Raw genomic sequence first — 10,000 nt, 5'->3', positions numbered from 1 at the left:
GTGAGGGAGAGACATACTGATAGCACAGTGAGGAGAGAGATGGTGATAGCACAGTGAAGGGAGAGATAGTGATAGCACAGTGAGGGCAGAGAGATAGTGGTAGCACAGTGAGGGCAGAGAGATGGGGATAGCACAGTGAGGGCAGAGAGATAGTGATAGCACAGTGAGGGCAGAGAGATAGTGATATCACAGTGAGGGCAGAGAGATAGTGATATCACAGTGATGGCAGAGAGATAGTGATATCACAGTGAGGGCAGAGAGATAGTGATAGCACAGTGAGAGGAGAGATAGTGATAGCACAGTGAGGGCAGAGATATAGTGATAGCTCAGTGAGGGCAGAGATATAGTGATAGCTCAGTGAGGGCAGAGAGATAGTGATAGCACAGTGAGGGCAGAGAGATAGTGTTGGCAGGTTACTGACTGGTTATAACTACTGTACCTCTCCCTCTATCTACCTGCTCTCTCTGGTGAGTTACACTGACTCCTCTCAGCGGTGTGTGTGTCAGCATAATCCCTTTAGTTAGGCATAGTGGGATGGGAGAACGGTGGAAAGGGTGGAAGTTATCTCCACACCACTCTGGTCTCTGACTCCAGTCCTGTTATCTCCAGACCACTCTGTTCTCTCTGACTACAGTCCTGTTATCTCCACACCACTCTGGTCTCTGACTACAGTCCTGTTATCTCCACACCACTCCGGCCTCTCTGACTACTGTCCTGTTATCTCCACACCACTCCGCTCTCTCTGACTACTGTCCTGTTATCTCCACACCACTGGTCTCTGACTACAGTCCTGTTATCTCCACACCACTCTGGTCTCTGACTACAGTCCTGTTATCTCCACACCACTCTGGTCTCTGACTACAGTCCTGTTATCTACACACCACTCTGGTCTCTGACTACAGTCCTGTTATCTCCACACCACTCTGGTCTCTGACTACAGTCCTGTTATCTCCACACCACTCCGCTCAGAGTTTTTGAATACAACCAGCCCTTCTGTATTTGCCTGTGTGGAACAGTGAGGGGAGAGAGAGACCCCCACAGAGGCCCCAGGCAGACAGGCAGCTCTCCTGTCTCCTTTCCCCAGGGCAGGCTCTCCTCCTGGGGCAGACGTGGTGGCCTCAGCGTGCCTCTAGCCTGGTGTTACCCTTACACCCTCCACCACATGGGGGTGTTATGTGATGGCTTTTCATTTAACATGCCAGCAGAAAGAACTGTCCCAAATGGCCCCCTATTCCCTATGGGTCCTGATCTAAAGTAGTGCACTGATATAGGGGGAATAGGGCTCTGGTCTAAAGATAGTGATAACATATAGGGAATAGGGCTCTGGTTAAGTAGTGCACTATATAGGGAATAGGGCTCTGGTTTATAGTAGTGCACTATATAGGGAATAGGGCTCTGGTCTAAAGTAGTGTACTATATAGGGAATAGGGCTCTGGTCTAAAGTAGTGCACTATATAGGGAATAGGGCTCTGGTTTATAGTAGTGTACTATATAGGGAATAGGGCTCTGGTCTAAAGTAGTGCACTATATAGGGAATAGGGCCCTGATCTAAAGTAGTGCACTATATAGGGAATAGGGCTCTGGTCTAAAGTAGTGCACTATATAGGGAATAGGGCTCTGGTCTAAAGTAGTGCACTATATAGGGAATAGGGCTCTGGTTTATAGTAGTGCACTATATAGGGAATAGGGCTCTGGTCTAAAGTAGTGCACTATATAGGGAATGGGGCCCTGATCTAAAGTAGTGCACTATATAGGGAATAGGGCTCTGGTCTAAAGTAGTGCACTATCCCTTTATAGGGAATAGGGCTCTGGTCTAAAGTAGTGCTCTGACTAGTAGTGAATAGGGCTCTGGTTTATAGTAGTGCACTATATAGGGAATAGGGCTCTGGTCTAAAGTATTGCACTATATAGGGAATAGGGCTCTGGTCTAAAGTAGTTACTCCATATAGGGAATAGGGCTCTGGTCTAAAGTAGTGCACTATATGGGAATAGGGCTTTGGTTTATAGTAGTGTACTATATAGGGAATAGGGCTCTGGTCTAAAGTAGTGCACTATATAGGGAATAGGGCCCTGATCTAAAGTAGTGCACTATATAGGGAATAGTGTTCTGGTCTAAAGTAGTGCACTATATAGGGAATCGGGCTCTGGTCTAAAGTAGTGCACAATATAGGGAATATGGCCCTGGTCTAAAGTAGTGTACTATATAGGGAATAGGGCTCTGGTCTAAAGTAGTGCACAATATAGGGAATAGGGCCCTGTTCTAAAGTAGTGTACTATATAGGGAATAGGGCTCTGGTCTATAGTAGTGCACTATATAGGGAATTGGGCTCTGGTCTATAGTAGTGCACTATATTGTGAATAGGTTCCCTGGTCTAAAGTAGTGTACTATATAGGGAATAGGGCTCTGGTCTATAGTAGTGCACTATATAGGGAATAGGGCTCTGGTCTAAAGTAGTGCACAATATAGGTATAGTGCTCTGGTCTAAAGTAGTGCACTATATAGGGAATAGGGCTCTGGTCTAAAGTAGTGCACTATATAGGGAATAGGGCTCTGGTCTAAAGTAGTGCACTATATAGGGAATAGGGCTCTGGTCTAAAGTAGTGCACTATATAGGGAATAGGGCTCTGGTCTATAGTAGTGCACTATATAGGGAATAGGGCTCTGGTCTAAAGTAGTGCACTATATAGGGAATAGGGCTCTGGTCTAAAGTAGTGCACTATATAGGGAATAGGGCTCTGGTCTAAAGTAGTGTACTATATAGGGAATAGTATTCTGGTCTAAAGTAGTGTACTATATAGGGAATATGACTCTGGTCTAAAGTAGTGCACAATATAGGGAATAGTCTACCATTTGGAGCGCAGGCACAATCTATCAGGTTCCTAGAAACTCCCAGAGATTTATTTGTTGAAGATGTGACCTCTTCACCTCAAACCAGATTCAATTCTGACAGAATCTGTTTTAGCTGAAAATGGAGACGCAGAAAAAGAGGAATCCAGCCATAGCGTGTGTGTGTGTGTGTGTGTGTGTGTGTGTGTGTGTGTGTGTGTGTGTGTGTGTGTGTGTGTGTGTGTGTGTGTGTGTGTGTGTGTGTGTGTGTGTGTGTGTGTGTGTGTGTGTGTGTGTGTGTGTCAAATCAACCCTGTGTTTTGGGCGTCCATGAGAATATTGAAAAGCATAAATCGGCACAGGAACAGTCTTCTCGCTGACCCATTGTAGGGTTCTGGTTTCACCACAGATACTTAGTAACGACAGAGTAGTAGAGGAAAGAGAAGAGGGAGAGAGATTATGAGGAAGGAGGCCAGAGAAAGAGGTGAAAGGAGAGAGAGAGATACGAGACAGAAAGAGAAAGAAATAACAAAGGAAGAAAGGAAGGGAGGAGAGGCAGAGAGAGAGGGGAAAGAGAGAGAGAGACACGAAGCAGAAAGAGAGACATGAAAGAGAGAGCGACACGAAGCAGAAAGAGAGACACGAAAGAGAGAGAGACACGAAGCAGAAAGAGAGACACGAAAGAGAGAGAGACACGAAGCAGAAAGAGAGACACGAAAGAAAGAGAGACACGAAACAGAAAGAGAGACACGAAGCAGAAAGAGAGACACGAAGCAGAAAGAGAGACACGAAAGAGAGAGAGACACGAAACAGAAAGAGCGACACGAAGCAGAAAGAAAGAGAGAGAAAGAAAGAGAGACACGAAACAGAAAGAGAGACACGAAACAGAAAGAGAGACATGAAGCAGAAAGAGAGACGAAAGAGAGAGAGACACAAAACAGAAAGAGAGACACGAAAGAGAGAGAGACACGAAACAGAAAGAGAGACACGAAGCAGAAAGAGAGACAGAGAAAGAAAGAGAGAGAGACACGAAACAGAAAGAGAGACACAAACAGAAAGACAGAGAGAGAAAGAAAAGAGAGAGACACGAAACAGAAAGAGAGACATGAAGCAGAAAAGAGACATGACACAGAAAGCAGCAAGAGAGACACGAAGCAGAAAGAGAGAGAGAGACACGAAGCAGAAAGAGAGACACGAAACAGAGAGAGAGACACGAAACAGAAAGAGAGACACGAAGCAGAAAGACAGAGAGAGAAACGAAAGAGAGAGAGACACGAAACAGAAAGAGAGACACAAAGCAGAAAGAGAGACACGAAGCAGAAAGAGAGACACGAAGCAGAAAGAGAGACACGAAGCAGAAAGAGAGACACGAAGCAGCAAGAGAGACACGAAGCAGCAAGAGAGACACGAAGCAGCAAGAGAGACACGAAGCAGCAAGAGAGACGAAGCAGAAAGAGAGACACAAAACAGAAAGAGAGACACGAAGCAGAAAGAGAGACACGAAGCAGAAAGAGAGACACGAAGCAGAAAGAGAGAGAGAGACATGAAGCAGAAAGAGAGAGAGAGACACGAAGCAGAAAGAGAGAGAGAGACACGAAGCAGAAAGAGAGAGACACAAAGCAGAAATAGAGACACGAAGCATAAAGAGAGAGAGAGACACGAAGCAGAAAGAGAGAGACACGAAGCAGAAAGAGAGAGACACGAAGCAGAAAGAGAGAGACACGAAACAGAAAAGAGAGAGAGAAGTAACAAAGGAAGGAAGAAGACACGAAGCAGAAAAGAGGGAGACACAGAGAAAGAGAAAGAGAGACACGAAGCAGAAAGAGAGAGAGAGAGAGATACAAGACAGAACGAGAGAGAGAGATACGAGACAGAAAGAGAGACACGAAACAGAAAGAGAGACAAGAAACAGAAAGAGACACGAAACTGAAAGAGAGACACGAAACTGAGAGACACGAAACAGAAAGAGACACGAAACAGAAAGAGACACGAAACAGAAAGAGAGACACGAAAAAGAGAGAGAGAGACACGAAACAGAGAGAGACACGAAACAGAAAGAGAGACACGAAACAGAAAGAGAGACACGAAATAGAAAGAGAGACACGAACATAAAGAGAGACACTAAACAGAAATAGAGACACGAAACCGAAAGAGAGACACAAAACAGAAAGAGAGAGAGAGACATGAAACAGAAAGAGAGAGAGAGACACGAAACAGAAAGAGAGAGAAGTAACAAAGGAAGGAAGAAGGAGGCCAGAAGAGAGAATGAGGGAGGAGTAAGGTCAGAGAAAGAGGTGAGGAGAGAGAGAGAAAGAGAGAGAGAGAGAGATACGAGACAGAACGAGAGCGAGATATGAGACAGAAAGAGAGAGAATTAACAAAGGAAGAAGAAGGCCAGAAGGAAGAGGTGAAGAGAGAGAGAGAGAGAGAGAGAGAGATACGCGAGAGAGAGATACGAGACAGAAAGAGAGAGAAGTAACAAAGGAAGGAAGAAGGAGGTCAGAAGGAAGAGGTGAAGAGCGAGCGAGAGACAGGAAGACAGAACATAAATCTGTGTGTGTGGCGTTTCATAACGCAGGGCTCTCTGAGCTCAGTATAGAGGCTGGTTGGGGCTCAGAGCAGTACATTAACACAGTGAGTTATGATGCTGCGCTGAACGCTTTCCCAGGCTGAACGCCACACTCTGACCAGCCAGCAGAGGGAAGCACCACTGATGAGAGCCTTGATGCACCAACTTGGTTTTCACCTCTGGTTTCACAGCAACTCCATCTCTATGGTTACTGTCGCTCTTCCTCCCTGAGGGGTTTGGGGAGTGTAAGCTGACCCTAGAGCTGTACCTAACAGTACCAACTTGATACTCCATTGGTCTTGCAGTTGGCTGTATATCAGCCCCAATATGAGTCTATGTACTGTGCAGTTGGCTGTATGTCAGCCCCAATATGAGTCTATGTACTGTGCAGTTGGCTGTATGTCAGCCCCAATATGAGTCTATGTACTGTGCAGTTGGCTGTATGTCAGCCCCAATATGAGTCTATGTACTGTGCAGTTGGCTGTATATCAGCCCCAATATGAGTCTATTTACTGTGCAGTTGGCTGTATGTCAGCCCCAATATGAGTCTATGTACTGTGCAGTTGGCTGTATATCAGCCCCAATATGAGTCTATGTACTGTGCAGTTGGCTGTATGTCAGCCCCAATATGAGTCTATGTACGGTGCAGTTGGCTGTATATCAGCCCCAATATGAGTCTATGTACTGTGCAGTTGGCTGTATATCAGCCCCAATATGAGTCTATGTACTGTGCAGTTGGCTGTATATCAGCCCCAATATGAGTCTATTTACTGTGCAGTTGGCTGTATATCAGCCCCAATATGAGTCTATGTACTGTGCATTCAGAAAGTATTCAGACCCCTTCCCTTTTCCACATTTTGTTACGTTACAGCCTTGTTCTAAGATAGTTTAAATAAAAAATGTTCCTCATCAATCTACACACGTTACCCCATAACGACAAATCAACAACTGTTTTTTTTTTTTTTTTTTGTGCAAATGTATATATATATTTTTTTAAATTATGTCATCATGGGGTATTGTGATGTCATCATGGGGTATTGTGATGTCATTATGTGGTATTGTGATGTCATTATGTGGTATTGTGATGTCATTATGTGTTATTGTGATGTCATTATGGGGTATTGTGATGTCATTATGGGGTATTGTGTGTAGATTGATGAGGAAAAAATAAACAATGTAATTCATTTTAGAATGAGGCTGTAATGTAACAAAATGTGGAAGAAGTCTGACTACTTTCTGAATGCACCGTTTGTCCATGTATTCAGCCTGAGAGGATGTCTGATCTAGAGGGCTGATACGACTACACCATGACCACAGTCAGAGGGAGCAGCAGTGTTTCCAGTGTTACTCTTGTACATACAGACTGTAAAGTGATCCAGTCCCCAGAGCGGAGCTAGGTGTTGAGGCTGAAAGGACCTCTTAGGACTGGCTTTATGGGAAAATATACGAGCCACTGGAGATCAGAGAGGTAGGGGGGAGAGAGAGGGATGGGGAGAGAGAGGGATGGGGAGAGAGAGGGATGGGGAGAGAGAGAGGGGGTGGGGAGAGAGAGGGATGAGAGGAGGGCGAGGGGGATGGGGGGAGAGAGAGAGGGGGTGGGGAGAGAGAGGGATGAGAGGAGGGAGAGGGGGATGGGGAGAGAGGAGAGAGAGAAGGATGGAGAGAGTGAGAGAGAAAGAGGAGAGAGGGGTAGGGGTAGTGGGTTATAGGATAGCCTGACCACTCCGGGGCGTTGAAGCCGCTAGCCACAGGTCTCTCTCTCCCTCTCTCTTCCCTCTCCAGGCCGGTCTCGGGGTAAACCGCAGCATTCTCCAGCCCGTGAGAAACACCCAGAACCAAGCTCCTCCATCCTCCTCCAACCGTCCTCCTCTGTCCAATACATAAACCTGCCATAGCACAGTGATTTACTCCCTGTATACAACTCTCCTACGCTCCTCTGGTTACTAACAATGTGACATGATGGAATGAGAAGGAGGATGGAAACAGAGGGAGGGAGGGAGGGAGGGAGGGAGGGAGGGAGAGGGAGGGAGGGAGGGCACTATAAGGAGAACATAGAAGGACTTCATTTTTCATCCTTAAAGTAGCTTTTATTGTTACAGTATGTTATATACTTTTAAACACACACACACTAACGTTTACACACACACAGAGTGGGACACTGTAGGTCAATATCTGTCAATACTGAGACTACTATCAGTGGTCTCCTCTGATTCCTGGTTTCTCTCTCTCCCTGTGTGTCTTCAACTCTCCCCTACACAACCTCATTATCTACATTCACTGTCCTGTCTCCTTCCCTCCTCTCCCCCTCCTTTCTCCGACTCTCTCTTTCTCTCTCCCTCTCTCTGTCCCTCTCTCTCTCTCTCTCTCCCTCTCTCCCTCCCTCTCTCTCTCTCCCCCTCCTTCTCTCTCTCTCTCTCTCTCTCTCTCTCTCTCTCTCTCTGTCCCTCCCTCTCTCTCTCTCCCCCTCCTTTCTCCGACTCTCTCTCCCTCCCTCCCTCTCTCTCTCTCCCCCTCCTTTCTCCTCTCTCTCTCTCTCTCTCTCTCTCTCTCTCTCTCTTCCTCACTCTCACCTTCTTTGTCTCCTCTCACCACTTCACTCCTTCTCTCTCTCCGTGTTGCCGTGGGATACTGTCCTCTCTCTGCCTGTCATCTCTCACCTCTCGCTCTCCATCCATCTTGTCCACTGTCCATCTGTCTGTCTGCATCACTTCCTCCTGTTGTCCTCTTTCCTTATTTTCCATATGTTTGTGTTTCTTCCTCTGTTTTCTTCCTCGTATCGGTGTTTTCTCTTCACACTCATCCTTCTCTCTGTCCCTCTTTGTCCCCCTATCTATCTATCCCTCTCTCTGTCCCCCTCTCTGTCTCTCTCTCTGTCCCTCTCTGTCCCTCTCTGTCCCTCTCTCTGTCCCTCTCTGTCCCCCTCTCTGTCTCTCTCTCTGTCTCTCTCTGTCTCTCTCTGTCTCTCTCTGTCCCTCCCTGTCCCTCTCTGTCCCTCTCTGTCCCTCTTTCCATCCCTCCCTGTCTGTGTGTGTGTATCATCATCTTTGTGGCAGATGGAGGAGCTGCTTGCGGCCATGGGGAAGGTGAAACTGGAGCTGGAGTCCATGCAGGCCAAGCTGTCCTCTACCCAGCAGTCCTTGGCTGAGAAGGAGGCCCACCTGACCACACTGAGGGCAGAACGCAGGAAACACCTGGAGGAGGTGCTGGAGATGAAGTAAGAGAGATAATATATAGACCTGATCACACTGAGGGTAGACAGACACACCCTTTTATTCATGAGGTCCCGCCGTGGACTGCTTTATTTTAGATAAGAATATTGAAATTATTGTGTTGATTCCATCTTTAACTTCTTGGCGCACCCATCCCGTTATCGGGATCATTTTCGTCAACATCCGCTGAATTGCAGAGCGCCAAATTCAAATTAAATTACAAAAAATATTTAATTTTCATGAAATCACAAGTGCAATATACCAAAACACAGCTTAGCTTGTTGTTTATCCACCTGGCGTGTCAGATTTCAAAAAAGCCTTACAGCGAAAGCAAACCAAGCGTTTATGTGAGGACATCTCTCTCAGCAGACAAAACATTACAAACAGCTAGCATCAAAGTAGATTGTTTTTCTGACTTTCGTGACCAATCAAATTAATCGCTTACCTTTGATGATCTTTGGACGTTTGCAATTACGAGACTCCCAGTTACACAATAAATGTTCCTTTTGTTCGATAAAGATTATTTTTATATCCAAAAACCTCCATTTGGTTGGCGCGTTTTGTTTAGTAATTCACAGGCTTGTACAGGTCACGACGGGCAGACAAAAATTCCAAGTAGTATCCATAAACTTCGTAGAAACATGTCAAACGTTTTTTTATAATCAATCCTCAGGTTGTTTTTAGAATAAATAATCGATAATATTTCAACCGGGCGGTAGCTTTTTCAATAGGAGAGAGAGAGAGAGCAAAGGTCTGCTCCAAGCTGCTTGTACATGCAAAACTCTGGGGGGACACAGCTATCCACTGACGCGATGTGATCATTCTCGCTCATTTTTCAGAATAAAAGCCTGAAACTATGTCTAAAGACTGTTCACACCATGTGGAAGCCATAGGGAAAGGAATCTGGTTGATATACATTTAAATGGAGGGAAGGCAGGCAATGGAACAGAGAGGTTTCAGAAAAACTATTTTGACAGTTTTGGAAACTTTAGAGTGTTTTCTATCCTAATCTGCCAATTATATGCATATTCTAGCTTCTGGGCCTGAGAAATAGGCAGTTTCATTTGGGTACGTTTTTCATCCAAACATCAAAATACTGCCCCCTAGTCTCAAGAGGTTTTAAGCCTCAGTGGCTTTGGGAAAATAGTTGACATATTGTCATTTAGTTTTATAGAAAATAAGCAACTCTTAGTTAATAATCATTGTGATGCTTCGGGAAGGACTGAGTGACCTGAATCCCCAGTGTGTCTGGTTGTGTCCCCTTCTCATCAAGCCCTGTTCTGTTCAGCCTTGTGTCTCAGACCAGATCTCCTCGGTTGTGTTCTGTTGTTTACACAGCAGACTAGCTGTTTTTAGGGTTCTGTTGTCTTGTTTACATCATCTAGCTGAGCCACA

General features: G+C 45.6%; 1 protein-coding gene across 1 annotated transcript in view; it reads left to right on the top strand.

Moving 5' to 3' along the window:
• The window catches only part of LOC135515605 (ELKS/Rab6-interacting/CAST family member 1-like), a 508,676-nt gene that overhangs the window by 248,132 nt on the left and 250,544 nt on the right, over positions 1-10,000 (top strand). Inside the window, 1 exon segment of the mRNA XM_064939228.1 lies at positions 8,450-8,610. Coding sequence (XP_064795300.1) covers positions 8,450-8,610 — 161 coding nt within the window.

This window comes from Oncorhynchus masou, chromosome 27, assembly GCF_036934945.1.
Source record: "Oncorhynchus masou masou isolate Uvic2021 chromosome 27, UVic_Omas_1.1, whole genome shotgun sequence".
NCBI classification, from domain to species: Eukaryota; Metazoa; Chordata; class Actinopteri; order Salmoniformes; family Salmonidae; genus Oncorhynchus; species Oncorhynchus masou.
Note: the sequence above shows the minus strand (reverse complement) of the source record. Positions and strands in the feature narration are given on the sequence as shown.